At 40.8% G+C, this 18,446-nt stretch overlaps 2 protein-coding genes across 2 annotated transcripts; both read left to right on the top strand.

Annotated features, from left to right (window-relative positions):
* Positions 1 to 496: 496 nt before the first annotated feature.
* Positions 497 to 7,912, top strand: LOC138192544 (cytochrome P450 2F2-like). The gene is made up of 11 exons (XM_069140003.1): positions 497 to 747; positions 2,007 to 2,169; positions 2,711 to 2,863; positions 2,963 to 3,123; positions 3,819 to 3,887; positions 4,074 to 4,178; positions 4,347 to 4,485; positions 5,094 to 5,179; positions 6,316 to 6,417; positions 6,515 to 6,656; positions 6,763 to 7,912. Exons 1-11 carry the CDS (start codon positions 589 to 591, stop codon positions 6,945 to 6,947), a joined length of 1,464 nt encoding a protein of 487 aa, XP_068996104.1. The 5' UTR covers positions 497 to 588; the 3' UTR covers positions 6,948 to 7,912.
* Positions 7,913 to 9,223: 1,311 nt separating this feature from the next.
* Positions 9,224 to 16,633, top strand: LOC138192545 (cytochrome P450 2F2-like). Its single transcript, XM_069140004.1, has 11 exons — positions 9,224 to 9,407; positions 10,264 to 10,426; positions 12,132 to 12,284; positions 12,382 to 12,542; positions 13,174 to 13,242; positions 13,648 to 13,752; positions 14,463 to 14,601; positions 15,507 to 15,592; positions 15,896 to 15,997; positions 16,095 to 16,236; positions 16,333 to 16,633. The coding sequence occupies exons 1-11, from the start codon at positions 9,246 to 9,248 to the stop codon at positions 16,518 to 16,520; spliced, it is 1,470 nt and encodes a 489-aa protein (XP_068996105.1). The 5' UTR covers positions 9,224 to 9,245; the 3' UTR covers positions 16,521 to 16,633.
* Positions 16,634 to 18,446: the final 1,813 nt, after the last annotated feature.

Raw genomic sequence — 18,446 nt, 5'->3', positions numbered from 1 at the left:
GTCAACGGACGCACACATGAAGTCTTCAACTTACTTTTCACCCAGATCTGTCAGAGCTTGATGAAAAGGTGTGTTTTAGACTTGTGTTTCCAATGGCCTGACTAAACTGTGCTAACACCTTAGTGCCAAATTATTTAACACTGCATGAGATAGGCAGCCTGTATATCGCTCAGAGTTCTTCCACCCACCTTACAAGCGAAGACATTATCCAATACATCTCTAAGGCAAACATAGGATTTCATCTATCTCCATATAATACTTATAATTACAAGAAAGAGCCCATGTCCATTTACTTGCTTTACATTTAAACAGATCAGAAATGTGGGTTGGGGTTTAATATTGTGGTGGAGGCATTTGAATAGACACACAAACACTGACCCTCCATTAATAGTCAGCTCACAGGCATTCGTGTTTTGTGCACCTAATGACCGGGCTGTCTCAGTGTGTGACCTACCCCTCTGTCTCTCTGCCCTTTTATTCACAGGGGAATACATGTAAACAGTCAGAGAAGGTGGGGCAAAGCTCTGAGCTACTCTTGCATACCAGTCAAGCAGTTAGCATCTTCATTTCAGTCCAATCCGTCCGACCATGTTTCTCTCAATTGTCCTACTATGCCTTTGCATTTTCTTCATCCTTCAACTCAGATCCCGGAGGCCAACGAACTTCCCACCGGGACCCCCTATTGTGCCTATACTGGGGAACATTTGGACCCTGAGCTTAGACAACCCCTTGAAGGACTTTGACAGGGTAAGAAAAACACTGCAATGAATGATGTTGCTTTTTAAATGCCTTGAATTGCTTTGCCAATGTCAGAAACACTATCATTAGTACTTAAATGTAACCCAGTGGTTAAATACTGACATTTATGGCCAATGCCAAACTTTACCTAACAGTCACAGTGAATGTGTAACGGCACAACAACTCTTGAAGCTGTAACCAAAATCCTTTGGCAATGAAATCTGTTGGCTGTAAAAGGAAAGATTTGAGAAAGACACACATTTTTACACTTTATACTTACAAGTGCAAACGACACTCAGCAACATTCCTGCTGCTACTCTATGTGATTATATAACAATCAGTAGAGTTGACTGCCTGCACACTTGGACATTAGCCAACCAGTACTGCAAGTCATGCTCAAAGGGTGTTTTCTATCATTCATTCTTGATGCGCCAGCATTTGTGAGGAGATTGTCAAAGCAATGTGGGTGGAAGGGGATTGCTTTGTCAAGCTCAATGCACCGACAAATCCCTTTTATCAACAGCAACGTCTACAGAAACTAAGTTCAGGAGGATCATTTACAGCCCAAGTCGTTATCTCAGAGCACCGGGACACACATGGATATAATTGCACATCTACACTGAAGCAAAACTATCCTCACAAACAAAACATAATTTATTTACATGTGATATTCAGAATAATCACTCCAACTCAACAGGGAGAGGTTTTTGAGAACAGTTTTGTCCGTTTGATGCACTCTATTGCTCCAACCATGAACCAGCACCCACACTAAACAGTCGCATCTTAAAAAAATATTTTTATTTTATGTAGATTTTCAGTAGATACATAAAGCTTGACAATTGACAGATCACAAATGCCCCTGTCATGGGGCTATGTTGCCATTATTGAACCCTGTTGACCCGCCAATTACAAATGTGCCTGCTTATATTTTGACATACTGGTTTGAATAAATTTAACAGATTTGTCTTGACGTGCACAACCTCCACATGTCTCGGGTGTCACTGTGTGATCAGACAAACAAGCAATTTAACTTTAATGGAAATTAAAGGTAACAGAACAGAAAATAATAATTAGTACACAAAATGTAATCACAGATTTTGATTTGGAGTTCTCGGATCATGTTCCTGCAGAATTATAATATGCTAACAGGGGTCTTTTCTCTTACATTACATTTCATTTAGCTGAAAGGTTGGAGACCCCTGGTTGGAGACCCCTTGTCTATATGCACAGTATGTCAAACAATGACATGTTCTCTTGTTCTCTCCCAGCTGAGGAAGACTTATGGAAACGTCTACAGTCTGTTCTTGGGCCCCAAACCAGCTGTTGTCATCAATGGGATGAAGGTCATAAAGGAAGCAATAGTCAGCAAGGGCACTGATTTCGCTGGAAGACCCCAAGACCTGTTTATTAATGATGTCATCGAAAGGAAAGGTAGAATTAACATGAGATATATTAGAGTCTTTAATGGGTCTATCACTGTATATTTCTTTGTGTACTGTATTCAGGGAGCAGACCAGAATCATGTGAGAATGTGTGTTCAAAGTAAGGGACAGTTAAAGCTTGTTTTTACAGAGTGGGTAGGTAACATGCCGCAGCATGCTGGGGACATGTTGAAAAGTAGAATAAAAGCATCTAAGGCAGAAATCAAGTTCAACTTTTGCCCAGTATGTTTTTCTAGAAGGCTTCTCTTCATCGCAACACAAAATAAAGTACACAACACACAAATTAGCAACAAAGCGTGAGCCAGGGGGCAGGTGCTTGGGTGTGCCGTTCCTTTGTGACATTGGACAAACTCTTTTTGGCCTGATACATTTACTACAGCAATGCCCCAGGTTTTAAAGTACTGGATGAAAACATGCTAAAAAGTAGATGAGCTCTGGAATAGGACAGCAATAATCATATAGAAAGTGATTTTGAGAAAATGTTGCATAAGATTATTTTTAAACTCTTTGTTTTTCTACATCTGTTCTAGGCGTGATTATGGCAGATTATGGCTCCAATTGGAGAGAACATCGTCGCTTTGCTCTGATGACCCTGAGGAACTTTGGTCTGGGGAAGAATTCAATGGAGGACAGAATTCATGGAGAGATTAAGTACACTGTTAAAACCCTGGAAAACAGTATTGGTACGTCATCCGTGGGTGCATACGAGTGAATTTTGTGTTTTGCCATTGCTTCTGTAATGTTGTCTTAGTGCAAATGTTTTATACAAATGTCTGTGACAGGTAAAACTCTGAGTCCTCAAGTTATGTTCCATAACGCGGCCTCCAACATCATCTGCCAGGTTCTGCTTGGTACACGCTTCGAGTATGATGATGAGTTCATCAAAGTGATTGTTCAATGCTTCACTGAGAATTCAAAGATAACCAATGGACCGTGGGCTATGGTGAGTTAAAGCATGTCTCTGAGGTAAAAGACCTGACTCTGAAATCTCATCAAGGCTAATGCTAGCTGCTTTGAGCCAGATGCTAATTTCAGAATGCTAACAATCATACCATAAGCCATTTCCTACCATCCTCAAACCCTCTAAAGAAGAGAGTGTATCCCAGCTGACAACTTTACCAGTATTCAAAATCTATTTTTTGTAGCTTTTCCACTTTTACCACTAAAGATTTATTTACTGCTCTTACACTTTTACATGGTTTGTGTTAGCTTAATCTTGCTTTTGATGTTGTGTTTTTATTGATTAAGTCTATTTGACTGTTTGACTCGGTTTGTTAATGTGCAACACTTTGGTCAACCTTTGTTGTGTTTTAAATGTGCTATAGAAAAAAATTTGACTTGACTTGGCTTAACATTAGCCGAACGGTTGAGTACACCCAGAACAGGTTGCCAATCAGTCCCTGGGCTAGCATGCTAACATGCAGATATTTGGCAGGTATAATTCAGTGCTTTCCATGTTCACCATCTTAGTTTAGCATGTTAGCATGCTGATATTTGACCAGGTCTGACTCAGGTTAATCACCTCTTCCAATTGAAATGTATTTGAAGTGAAATGATCTGTTTAGACGAAATTTGTTGCAGGTAGCTGAATCTGCAAGTTTGCATTACAAATAACTAATGATTTATCTCTCTTTACAGCTGTATGACTCACTTCCAATAATTAGAAATCTGCCACTGCCCTTCACCAAGGCCTTCAAGAATGCAGAGGTAATGGGAACATTTAAAAAAAAAAAAAAAAGACTAACTGCACGCACGGTACAAGATGCAGACGTCAGATCCTTCAAGTAGAATTCGGTGTTGACAGACTAATTCACAACCCCGCAAAAGTCAAAGAAATCCACCAGCATGCTGTTGTTGACCTGACACGCTTTCTTTGGTCTTGGTGATCTTCAGACTTGTCGGAAAATTGTAATTCGTATGGTGAACGAGCACAAGAAGACCAGAGTCCCTGGAGAGCCACGAGACTTGGTTGACTGCTATCTGGATGAACTGGATAAGGTATGAGAGTGTGAAAAGAGTCAGCTCACCATCTCAGATGTTATACTTTACATGGGAGTGAGTTGGGTTTGAAGGAGTCTAACAATTTGTTTTAATTAATCTAAACCTGACAGTCATAGTTGGTGTATCACAAAGGTTGTCTTACAATAATCACTCTCCTCTGTTTAGAGAGCCGATGATGGTTCTTCATTTTCAGAAGACCAGCTCATATGGTTCACTCTAGATCTTCACTTTGCCGGAACTGACACGACCTCCAACACCCTGCTCACTGCTTTTCTTTACCTCATGAGCTACCCACACATACAAGGTATGCAAGTAAATATGAGTCATTGTTTTTCAAATTTTATTCAGCACCAAGTCACAACACAAGTTTTTTGAAGAGACTTAACATTGTAAAATCCTTACAACATTAGAATAAGGAGCCCAACAATTAAGCAATTGCCTAGTGAGCAGCAGAAATAAAAGACTGCACTTTAACCAGAGGGAAAACCGAATTCCCTATGCTGACTTTATCACTTTCTATAACATGTCACCTGACTTCCCATTTCGCTCCCATCAAAAATCACTATGGCCACTATAGGCCGCCAATGTAAACATTGATTGTATTAATTCCTTTAAAAACAAGCACCTGAGCAGTGTTGGCATTTTCTGGTGCGGTTGGGCTGGTAGAAACAGGTAACTGATCAAGAAAGCTGCACATTAAAAGAATGCACGCACACTAGCATTCGCTGCTACAACCCAGAATTAAATGCATACTTTTGATGCAACCAATTTACTTTTACATCCCTCTGCAATTTATGAGCCTCTCTATATCTAATATAAGTTTACCTTTCACTCTCTCAGCTGTGTTATCATCTTACTAAGTTGTCTTTTGAAATGCTAAATGACACGTGTGATATTATCTCGCCCCGTCAGAACGATGTCAGCAGGAGATCAACCAGGTGTTGGAAAGGAAGGACCAGGCCCGTTTTGAGGACCGACACAGAATGCCCTACATGCAGGTACTGTACACCATCTTGTAACGGACCGACAGACACCCCCAAACCCCCTTTTTGTTTTTTTTTTGTTTATCAATGGTTGCCTGATAGTGATGTAGGGTCAAGCTTTTTTTTGATTCGGCAAGGGTGAGTCGCTAGAGGATGAGGTGGCGGTGTGGAGAAGGAAAGGTGTTGGCAAATCATAGGTAAAGGAGGAAGTACGGATAAGGAGAAACAAATCCTGCGAAACAGTCCTCCTGATCGGCAATGAAAGTTTAAGTAGTGACGTGGAGGTAGTGAATCCCTCGGGACTACTACGGCTGAAGGGACGATGCAACCAGACCTCGGAGCGACATTTACTACCCGCACAAAAGTAAGTGCTTGACAGTCAGCTGACTGCCGGTATCGCTGCCAGTTGAGCTGACTCGCACACTGAATGACTGACTGACTGACTGAATTGGGCGAACATTATTTTCCCTTTTTGAGTGGATTGCATGTATTTTTATATTTTGGTTTTCCTTGGAAAAATCCAGAAGTGTACCCTTTTTGTTGGCATTTCTTCTTTTATTTTTTCTCTCATTGAATTAAAAATGTTTTGTCTCCTCATGGGAAAATAAAAGAGACTCATTGACAAGAACGGGGCATCTCCTGTGGTGTTTTGTCATTGATAAGGACTGAAAGACGTCTATTTTGTGTTGTTGATACTTTTCTATTGAAAAGTTTTCTAGGTTGTGTGAGAGTAACTTGGGTTATTGTTCATGCCTCCTTTGTGTTGGCTTAGTTTTAGTTAATTTAGATCAATTATTGTCAGAGTTCTCCATGGCACCACAGGACCAAGAATACAGTGAAACTTTAAGCCGTCACTATCTGACAGATGTCTCTGTAATTTTGATGTTATTTTTTGAGTACATCGTGGTCTGAGCGGCATGTTTGTTGAAACATGACACAAAGTGGGCTAAAGGGATATCATTCAGCAGATGGTCAAATCATTGATCAGATCCATTGCAACTACTGTCTTTAAACACAATTTCAATTTGGTCCGTTTTCCTGGTCATTCTGCTGGCTGTTATCTGTGCTGCAGCTTTATTGGTCTACATTGTTTACTGTCTGCTCCAGGTCAGATAAAGCTTGAAACGATGTTTAAATCTGTCTTCATCCAGGCTGTGATTCATGAAGTGCAGAGGATCGCCAACACCGTTCCACTCAGTGTCTTCCACTGCACAACTAAAGACACAGAGCTTATGGGATATTCCATCCCCAAGGTGAGGAGCAACTGGTTAAATATATTTTAGTGACAGAGGCAACAAAGGAAAATGCCTCTTTTATTGCTTTTGACATTTTGGTTACTTTTGTTTTTAGGGTACAATGATCATCCAGAACTTGACCTCACTGCACAACGAGGAAGGACAGTGGAAATTCCCTCATGAATTCAACCCTGAAAACTTCCTCAATGACCAGGGAGAGTTTGTTAAACCAGAGGCCTTCATGCCTTTCTCTGCAGGTACAAGAGGATTAAAAATCATTTCACATTTGGACTGTGATGCACAGACACGGTGAGTGAAGTCAATATGTCGTAGATGACTTTGAGGTCTGTTTCCATGTCTCAGGTCCTCGGATGTGTCTCGGCGAGGGTCTGGCTCGTATGGAGCTCTTCCTCATCATGGTGACTCTGCTGAGGAAGTTTAGGTTCATCTGGCCTGAGGATGCAGGAGAGCCAGACTTCACTCCAGTCTATGGAGTCACATTAACTCCCAAACCGTACCACATGAAGGTGGAACTCAGGTCACAGTGAGGTGGTGTATAGACACACAGCAGAAACAGATGAACGCAAACTGCCAGTTATTCCTGAAAACTCGATTCATGAAAATAATGGAGGCCTTTTTTAACAGCAGGTAATAATCACCAGAGATATATGGCAAATGTTAGGTGAGAAGATCTATGGAAGCTCAAAATTGTTCAATATTTTGACCCATCATCGGTCCTTTTAGTCATTAGTCTGTTGATCTATTGATGTACAATGCTTTGTCCCAAAAAAGGACCGTGTTTAAAAGACAACACCCCCTTTTCCAACATCTTTCAAAAACTAAAGATTTGTCTTTTCCTTGGATTAATAAGGTATCTGGTTTTATTTGCCTTTGTATAAGTGAAACAAGAAATATGGCAATAAATGAAACCCACATTTGTGTATCTCGCCTATCAACATTTTTTAGAGCCATATTTTTTGGCCCTTGACCGACTTTGAGAGACTCACCATAAGTCTTCTGCAAACACAACTCGGAATGCAACACTCTTTGTAGAGGGCAATGTCACGCTACAACTACATTTAAAATATAATGTTACTTTTCAATTTTAATCTGTAGGAAAAACTAGCCATGAAGCTGCACTATTCAAGCTATTGTACCAGTATTGGCTTAAATATACAAGACTGAGTCGTCCAGCCTCCATCACCATTTATCTGATGCTACTACCCACAACTTACCAACTCATCTTGGTATGAAAAACCTTTTATGACCTTTGACCTGTTAAAAGGAAAAAAAAAAAGTTTCATATGGAGTTGGAATATGTCAGTTTATTGCATCTATCTATATCAATGTTATCACATCATACTTTTCGAGTCTTTTAAACCTTTTTTTAAGAAATGGAACTGATAAATTTAGAATTAAAATGGTGGAGGAGATTTGACAGTTTTTAGCTTAGTATGTAAAATACAAAATGCATTTCATGATAAAAAGAAAATCTGTGATAATAAAATCTATTTTCCAATCATTTCTCTTGCTTTTGTTGAAAAAAAAATAATAACTTGGGGCTGTTTTATTGTATGATGCATTGCTCAAGTGTGCCAAAATGCATATTAAATGATTATCACTCATTGCTTTTAAAACAAGAACATAAGCATAGCATTGCTCATGCAAAAAATTTTTTTCATCAAAGTAAATATATCCTATCTGACTGAGATCCTTTTCGGTTTTTCAACATTATTGAAGCCTGGTTTTTGCTGGTGTGGCAGGCGGCCTGGTTATTTATGGCCTGTGTGACCTTTATATATCCCTAGGAATAAAAAATGTTTCACCATTGAATTTTTGATAATGAAAAAAGAGATTTTCTGCAAAAACAAAACCCCACGTTCATTTCAATATACGGGAGGAATTTCTTTCCAATTTTAATGGTTTAGGTTTGGTGTAAAATACAATTGTTCACAACTTACTTGCTTTCCTTTTTAAGGTTTTTATTCACCTTTAATGAAGACAAACAAAAAGTACACAACCACAGGAGGTGGGCCAAGAGCCGAGCTAACCTTTAATCCCAACTCAACCAGCTAGCCTCCTCAGTTCAGTCCAAAGGGTTAGGGTTAGGGTTAGGGTTCAGACAAAGAATAAATGTGACTTGAAGACAGTGGTTACAATGGATCTCTAAATCCGCTCTCTTCCCTATCGCCAACTTCGACATAGGATGTGCTGTGTGGACCACATGGGGAGGACATCAACAGCATGACGGACTGTATCACAGAATACATTAAATTCTGTGAACACACCACCATACCATCCCGGACTGTACAATGCTTCCCCAACAATAAGCCGTGGATCACCAGTGACCTGAAAGCTCTTCTTAAGAAGAAGAAAGCAGCCTTCAGGTCTGGGGACAGGGACTAGCTCAGGAGAGTGCAGCACCACCTGAAGGAGAAGATGAGGGAGTGCAAGGACTCCTACAGGAGGAAGCTGGAGGCAAAACTCCAGCAGAACAATGTGAGGGAGGTGTGGACTGGTATGAAGGAGATTACTGGGTTCAAGGGGAGAGAGAGACAACCAGGGGGAACCTGGAGAGGTCCAATGAGCTAAACTGTTTCTTCAACAGGTTTAGTTCACCGCCCTCATCTGTCTCCTCCACACCTTACACCTTCCAAACACCTCTGCTGCCTCCCCCCTCTGCCCCCCCTGGTGAACTGCATAGAGCCCTCAATCTCAAAGGGCTCTTCCTCCATCGACACCTTGACAAAGTACACAGCCAGAGGAGGCAGGGCTAAGAGCTGAGCTAACCTTTAATCCCAAAATCGAGCAGCTAACCTCTTCACTTCAGTCTGAGCTGTCCCACCATGTTTCTATCACTTGTCCTGCTGTGGGTCTGCATTTTCATTTTCATCCTTCAAGTCAAACCCCGGAGGACCAAGAATTTTCCACCAGGACCTGCTGTCCTGCCTGTATTGGGGACCATTTTGCACCTGGACCTAAAGGATCCCTTGATGGATTTAGAAAGGGTGAGAGAAATGCTGCAATCAATGTTGTTGCTCTATAAATGATTTATATTGTTTTATTTAAAGTTCTTTTGTGCTTTATACTTCATGCAGGGATGGGTTACTCCCCACCAACGCTGCTTCTACTCTCTTTATGGGATTGCATAAAAAGTTGTTGTTTGTGTCCCTGCACACTTGGAGTGTACCCAACTAGTGTTGCAGGTCACACATCCAAAAACATGCACCTCAGGTTAGGTTACCTGGCGCCGTGCTAGTGGCAGCCTGTTGCAGCAGCTCCCCCCCTGAGAGCCCCCCTGCTGTAGCGGAGAAATTTCCCCTCGGGGATTAATAGAGTACTATAAAATAAAAATAAAATAAAAAAAATATATACTTGATAAACTGACTTGATATGACAATATTTTTGATGAGATTTTTGCTGAGAGCTCAACATTATATAGGTGAAAGGTGTTACCTTTTAGGTGATCAATGCATGGAGAGGAGGAAAAGATATTTAACAGCAATATCTCTTTTTTGCGAATGTAAATGTAGTCAGTCTTTTGTTAAGCCACCTTCCGATTAGTGCGCAACCCAGTCTACCATCTGAGCCTCTGAGCAACAGCCTCCCTATAACAAGTAGGTAAACAAAAATCAAAACTAGTCATAAAACAAGGGACGGACGAGGGCGAAGCTTTACTTGAGGTAGAGTGCACCTTGTAAATTTGACTCTACAGTCAGCAGTAATTGTGCTCTGATGTGTCTGCTTTTGTCATTCTCACCTGGCAGGATAATAAACACTCAACTGAACTAAGTTGGCAAATATTTCTAACCCTTTTAAAAATTAAAGTAAACATACATTTGTGTCAAACTTGTTCCCTTCTAGCTGAGGAAGACTTATGGGAATGTCTACAGTCTTTTCTTTGGCAAAAAACCAGCTGTCGTCATCAATGGGGTGAAGGCCATGAAGGAGGCGATGGTGATCAAGGCGACAGATTTTGCCGGACGACCGCATGACCTGTTTATTAATGATGTCACCCAAAGGAAAGGTAGAGTAAATATTTAATGTTTTTGGATGAATAATGAAACAGTCTCAGTACATGTGCCATTGATAGGTCTGTGTCTCTTTCTGCATTGACTGGATTCAGGAATCAGACAGTACCCAGTATTACCTTAGCACAAGTTTGGCCATAATGCATTTGAATTCTGACCTTAGCTTTGAAGCATATTAGAAATGCCACCAAAGGCTTAAATTATTAGAATTAGTCAAATTAATTATTTCTAAGGTGAGAACATTTCTCTCTCAGGGTGACACAGAAAAACCAATCCATATTTCTATGACCTCTATGCTTGACTATTGACTTATATTGGCCTCTTGTTTGGTCTTCACAACTTGTTCAACAGCCCAAGTACGAAGAACAGACATAGAGCACATATAACCCCAATTTTAGAAACCTTGCACTGGTTAGCTGTCAGTTTCTATATTATTTTGAGTCACTGGATAGCCTGGCTCCGACTGGCTTCCTGGTCATGCAAAGGAGCATCATCATTTATTGGCTAATTGACATTTTTGGGTGTTAGGCATTAGTTTTTATAACTTTTTATACATTGTTTTGAATTTATTTCGTGGGTTGGGGTTATTGTTAGAGGAACTGATACAATACACTTATAGGGACATCAAACAGGATGCACAGGATTAACATTTAGTAGGCCAAATTGTAACGGACCTATAGAACTGACTGACTGACTGACTGACTGACTGACTGACTAGCTGACAGATTGACTTGTGCGAACATTATTTCCCTTTTTGGAGTGGATTATATGTGTTTTTGCCATATTTGGTTTTTCCTTGGACATATCTTGAAGTGGACTCTTTTTGTTGGTGTTTCTCCTTTTTATTTTTTTCTCATGGAACTAATATTTTTTCGTCTCTTCTCTTAGGAAAATAAAAGAGACTCATTGGCAAGAACGGGGCATCTCCTGTGGTGTGTTGTCATTGCTAAGGATTTAAAGATGTCTATTTTTGTTGTTGGTACTTTTCTGTTGAAAGGTCTTTTTAGGTTGTGTGAGAGTAACGTGGGTTATTGTTCATACCTCCTTTGTGTTGGTTCTCCCTAGCTGGCACCCCAGAACTAAGAATACACAAAATGTAACATTAAGGTGTCACAAAATCTAGTCTGGTATTACTGGACCCAAATTCACTGTGTGAATATTTAGGTCTGGCCATTCTCCATTGTGTATTGTTTCCAGTCATAGCATCCTACTAGGCGTAGACTTAAATTGAATTAAGAAATTATTGGAGCAGTTTTTCACAAATTCGCATTTACCACCATACACTGTATGTTGCGCACCAAAACCTTACCACTGTCACCATTGTTGGAGCCACTGGCGTCAGTTAGCCACCCTGACTGATCACTAATTTGTCCGGCCTTTGGAGAGGCTGAGCAAACCTTAAAGGGAACAAGGCAAAGCCAAATGCCCTATCTATATATAAAGGTATTCGTTAATCTGCCCCATGATTTGGATCTACTCCAAACTTTAATGGTTTCTTTGTTGGCCGAAGCTACACCCTACCATCAAGTTTCATAAAAATTTGGCAGGTACTTTTTCCCTAATCTTGCTGACAAACAGGAAAACAAACAAATCAAAAACAGTAATAAAACAGTCGAGAAAGGTTGATGAGCTCTGGTACAGAGTAGTGATGAGTTACATGAGTTAATTCCTAAACTGTTTGTGTTTCTACACCTTTCGTAGGCGTAATTACGGTAGATTATGGCTCCATCTGGAGGGAGCATCGTCGCTTTGCTCTGATGACCCTGAGGAACTTTGGTCTGGGGAAGAATTCAATGGAGGACAGAATTCATGGAGAGATTCAGTACACCATTGAAACACTGGAAAACAGCATTGGTACATCAGCTGTGGGTCCATACAACTCAATTTTGCGTTGTGCTATCGTTTCTGTACAACACTGTGTCACACTGTATTTTATTAATGTCTTTTACAGGCAAAACCCTGAGTCCTGGAGTTATATTTCATAACGCAGCGTTCAACATCATCTGCCAGGTTCTGTTTGGTACACGCTTCGAGTATGACGAAGAGTTCATGACAGTGGTTGTTGATTCCATCACTGAGATTTTGAAGATAGCCAATGGACCGTGGGCTATGGTGAGTTAAAGCATGTTTCTTCTGTAGAAAATCTGACTCAGACATGTCTTCAAGGCTAAAAGTCTATCGCCATGCTAGCAGTTCTGAGGCTGGTTTAAGACAGATGCTGACATGTTTGCAACAACAATACCAACATGCAGAGGTTCTGCAGATACAACATCATATCCACCATGTTAGTTTAGCATGCTAATTTTTGATAAGTAGTCCTATACAAAAAGTACAGCTCAGGCTGTGTGATGAAAAGTAGGTAGATCAGCAAAGTCAGTCAGATTCATTGTGTGCATATCATGAATGTCTTCACAAAATGTCTTGACGCTCCTAGACCAAAGTGGCAAACAGAGCAACCTCAGCTTTTTCAACACTTGTGCAACTGCATTAGCTGTGAATATTTTGCTGTCTGTGTATTTGTCAGTTGAACAATCTGAGCCAGAAACTCTGCAGACGTTCTTCGCCTTGCCTCGAACAATTTTGCCCTGTAAATGAACTTTGATAGGAATTATCTCCAGCTGTTTCTTTATATGGTTTTCTTTTTCACCATTTGAATAAAATATTGTTTTTGGAGTAATTATATTGAGGGAAGCAGTATCCGCATGTTTGGATCCAAAAACACAAGATTTATCTCTCTTTACAGCTGTATAACGCTCTTCCCATAATTCGTAACCTGCCACTGCCCTTCAGCAAGGCCTTTAATGAAATGGAGGTAATGTGGAAAATCACACTAAACACACACGCATACAAGGCTCTAAACATTTCATAGGATATGGTGACTTATGTTGGCCTCTATGACAATTCCAGGGTTAATTCCCCTGAAAACACCAATGAAATATTCATTCTGGCTTTCTCTCCCAGAACTGCCCTCTCTTTTGTCTTAGCTAATGCAGTTTTAGATTTCTGTAATTTAAAAATTTAGATTGATTGCATTGCACCTACATAAGTGGAAGTCATCTTTGGTAAAAAAGGGATCTCCATGGAGAATTGCCATGCTTACCCTTGAAGCCTTTACTTTTTGTCTTGATGTCTTTATGTTTTAAGTAAAGCACTTTAAATTTCCTTGTTGTTGAAATGTGCTGTGCAAATAAACTTCTCTCGCCCGGTGTTTTTCTAGATTTGTAGGAAACAAACGATTCGTTTGGTGACTGAACACAAGACGACCAGAGTCCCTGGAGAGCCACGAGACTTTGTTGACTGCTATCTGGATGAACTGGATAAGGTGTGTGTTTGTGTATAGTTGTGTGTAAAGATTCAACTTACTATCTTAGATTTAGCATTATGTTGTACATGGGTATGGGTTGTGTTTAAAATAATTATCAGTCCCTCCAGGAGGTTTTTTTGTGATTGTTTTGATTAAAAATGTTTGATTTTGTGGTGGATTTTCTGAAAAATTGCGACGTAATTTACAAAGTTTTATATTAGTTTTTTGTGGAAAATTGGCAGAATTAGAAAAAATTGCAAGTTTAGAAAGAAAAATGCGATTTTGTTATGCCTTACCTGATAAAGGAATAAATATGTAATCACTTCCTTTGATAATAAACATTTAATTAGATCATTTTAATGTGAAGACCACATTTCCCACAAACCCCGTCACTTCCTGTTTCTCCTCTTGTTCCGGTGAACAAAGTTTTATTTAGTGATGAAAACAAGAGCAGTGCCTTTCTGACTGGAAATGAGGAGTTATTGTTGTTTATAGAGTGAGTTTTGTTTGAAAAGACTTACTTTATGTTGTTAATACTTTCAGCACAGATTCTGATGACAATGTTTTTTGGGGAAAAAATCATGGGAATTAAAAAAAATTGCAAGCTCTTGCAGATATTGCGGAGTTTGTTTGAATTTGCGGAAATTATTGCAATTGCAAGATTTCCTAGAGGGATCAAATTATAACAACTTCCTGATTTGAATTTTTTATCACTCCACTCTGTGTAGAGAGGCGATGATGGTTCTTCATTTTCAGAAGAGCAACTCATCATGTACGCTTTAGATCTTCACTTTGCCGGGACCGACACAACCTCCAACACCCTGCTTACTGGTTTTCTTTACCTCATGAGCTACCCACACATACAAGGTATGCCTGCATGAGTTTCTGTCTTTTACTCTGTAGGTGTATAAATATGAACACTGTTCATAGTCTGACAGCCCCATTTTCCTGCAGCACAAGTCACCCCAGGAAATCTCTATGGGTACCCTACATAACTCCTCCATAATTTTTGTAGATGAAACACCTGATCCCCGCACAATATAAAACCTGTGTTGCTCCTCCTTAATCTAAGGTTTAACCGTTGCCTTGGAGTCTCTTTCCCAGAGGGCACTTTGACATGCCACAGTCGGAAACACACAGGTGTAACTAATCAACCAAGTATCATGGCAAAAGATTAACTCTGCCCTCTCGCAGACTCAAACTCCATTTTCCCGTTGAAAGTCTAATGAACCAAACTGAGCCACCACTCCTGCCTCCTTACATGGATTTAAAAAGCCTTTGTACTTTGTCGCCTTACTTCCATCACATGAAGACACCAGATGTGTCAAACTCAAGCCTTCCTTTCATGGACGGGCCCATGATACCAGACTGAAATATAGACCGGGAAAGTCAGCGAAAGTAAGAATGTATTTCTTGGACACATTTGAAGGCTTTCAAAATGGGACAGACTTGTCGCACCCCTGTGACACAATCTATCTTCAAATGCAACCTTCAAATGATGCAACCTCTGAATTGGGACACAATTCAAGTGTCACTTGCCCCACCATGTGTTAAAGAAGGCTCCACTTTATTTATATGTGCCACAAAGCCATGATCCCACACTAGGACTTTACCAGGAACCTGACCGTAACGCATTATTACCGATGTTACTTTTTGTTCAATACATTGTTGTTTCATGACCTTTCCCCCTCTCAATTGTGTTTTGTAATTATTGTATTAACTTGTATTGTGAAATGGTGAACACATCGTGTGAAGTTGTCTCGCCCCGTCAGAACGATGTCAGCAGGAGATCAACCAGGTGTTGGAAGGGAAGGATCAGGCCAATTTTGAGGACAGACACAAAATGCCCTACATGCAGGTACTGTACACCATCTGACAGAGTTTTCAAAAAATCACTTCAATTGATTGTGTACCCCTGGATCTGAGTGACATGTATGTTAGAACATGACACGAAGTTGGCTAAAGGGAAGAGATCTTATCCAGTAAATCTGGACTTGGGAATTCATTGTAACGACTGTCTTCAAGTCACATTTATTTTTTGTCTGGTCATCAACATTTTGTTTGCTGTTATCTTTGATGCAGCTTTATTGGTCTACATTGTTTACTGTCTGCTCCAGGTCAGATGAAGCTTGAAACGATGTTTAAATCTGTCTTCATCCAGGCTGTGATTCATGAAGTGCAGAGGGTCGCCAACACCGTCCCACTCAGTGTCTTCCACTGCACGACTAAAGACACAGAGCTTATGGGATATTCCATCCCCAAGGTGAGGAGCAACTGGTTAAATATATTTTAGTGACAGAGGCAACAAAGGGAAATGCCTCTTTTATTGCTTTTGACATTTTGGTTACTTTTGTTTTCAGGGTACAATGATCATCCAGAACTTGACCTCACTGCACAACGAGGAAGGACAGTGGAAATTCCCTCATGAATTCAACCCTGAAAACTTCCTCAATGACCAGGGAGAGTTTGTTAAACCAGAGGCCTTCATGCCTTTCTCTGCAGGTGCATTATAACCGTTTCCTACTCAGAGTGGCATGCACACACACTGTAAGTGAGGTCAATTGGTCATAGACTTTAAGGTCTGTTTCCATGTCTCAGGTCCTCGGATGTGTCTCGGCGAGGGTCTGGCTCGTATGGAGCTCTTCCTCATCATGGTGACTCTGCTGAGGAAGTTTAAGTTCATCTGGCCTGAGGATGCAGGAGAGCCAGACTTCACTCCAGTCTTTGGAATCACAACAACTCCCAAACCGTATCGCATGAAGGTGGAACTCAGGTTGATACAGTGAGGTGGTTTGCAGGAATGCATTAATATGTGAAACTGAACCAAACCTTAACCCCAGTATTGTCACATCATAGGTTCACATACTGTTCCCTCTCAATAAATAAGTTACCAAGTGTACTAATCATTTGTTTAATTTGGGCCTCTTGAGATGGTTTGGGCATGTGATTTTGATGCCTTTTCGGTGCCTTCCAGTGGAGGTTTTCCTGGTACGTCCAACCGGTACGACACCTTGGGGTAGACTCAGAACATGCTGGAGGGATTATATATCTCATCTGGCCTGGGAACGCCTTAGGATCCCCCAGCAGGAGTTGGAAGATGTTGCTGGACAGGGGGAGGACTGGGGTATTATGCAAATAAGCAAAAGAAGGTGGAGGAATGAATGGACTGACGGACAGATGCATGGATGGATGGATGCATGGATGGTCTGATGAATGATGGATGGATGGATGGTCTGATGGATGATTGATGGGGAAAAAGGATTTGTCTCTTCCTCTTGTTTGCATTGTGGCTTCGGAAAGTCTCCTGTCCGAAAAGTTTCCTTTGTTGTCTGTCTTATTTGCAAGTGATTCTTTCCGCATCTAATTGACAACTCCCCGGTGTCCTTATCTTGTGACCTACAACCAACGCTGTATTACCACACAAAAGCAGATACAAAGGGAATGGGGGTGACTGTCAACTGTTTGTCCACTGTTTGTCAACTGTATAAAAGCTGCCCTGAGAGAAAAGAAGGAGTGTGCAGGGGAGAATGGAAAGATGAGGATGGGTGAGACAAGGACTGCTGGGGAAGCCAGGCTGGGGAGAGCCCGGCTGGGGCGAGAACTGCTGGAGGACTGCTGGAAAGCCATGCTGGATGACTGCTGGATGGACGGACGAACGGACGGACGGATGAGTGACGGATGGACGGTCTGATGAATGATGGACGGATGGAGGTCTTCTTTGCTCCTCAGAAGAACTGCCAGATAGGTCATGACATAAAAATTAATAGGGTTAGGCCAGTAACGTTCCCGCCTTTCTCACCAAGCTGTGGACGCTGGTGGAGGACCCCGAAACCAATCACCTGATCTGCTGGAGCGCCGTGAGTCTGTCTTTCCAACACACAGTGCACAATGCTGTAGTGAATGTAGTTATTCTGAGAGTTTTATTTGCGGTGCAGCATAGAGTCCCTTTCAAAGGGTCACAAGAGAAATCAGGAGGGACGTAAGAAGAAAGAGGAGGAAAAAGCTCTATTCATTTTTTCAAACTATGCCCAAGTCTATGCCCAAGTCCAAGTCAAGCTAGCCTCCTCAGTTCAGTCCAATCTATCCTATCATGTTTCTATCACTTGTCTTGCTATTGCTCTTCGTTTTCCTCATTATCCTTAAACTCAAAACCTCGAGGCCCAAGAACTTTCCACCTAGACCTCCTGTCATGCCCGTACTGGGGAACATTTTACACCTGAACTTAAAGGATCTCTCAAAGGACTTTGAGAGGGTAAGAAAAATAGTGCATTGAAAGACTTCGCTCTTTGAATGACTTGTGTTTCATGCTTATGTAGGCATGGGTTACTGTGCAACCATGCAGCTTCTGCTCTTTGTGATTGCATAACAAGTTTGTAGAGAGTTGACTGTCTGTACACTTGGAGTGTATCCAATCAGCATTGCAGGTCAGAGATAGGGAAAGTGAAAAGCCAATATTTGTGGTGATATTTTTTCTGAGAGGTCAACACTATGTCAGGTAAAAGGGGTTAGCTTCGTGGTGATTAATGCATGGAGAGCAATGTGTGTGTTAAAAGGGATAGTACAGTTGATTTTTTTCAAATGTAGGTTTTTAGGTTAGGTTAGGTAGTTACTTTATTAATCCCCGAGGGGAATTTTTTTTCGCTACAGCAGCAAACAGAAGCAATAGATAGTAATAGAACAATAAAATAGCAGTAAAATAGCAGTAAAAACTA

This window comes from Embiotoca jacksoni, unplaced genomic scaffold (assembly GCF_022577435.1).
Source record: "Embiotoca jacksoni isolate LCO1_2020_lvr unplaced genomic scaffold, fEmbJac1.0.p SCAF_89, whole genome shotgun sequence".
Lineage (NCBI taxonomy): Eukaryota > Metazoa > Chordata > Actinopteri > Embiotocidae > Embiotoca > Embiotoca jacksoni.
Note: the sequence above shows the minus strand (reverse complement) of the source record. Positions and strands in the feature narration are given on the sequence as shown.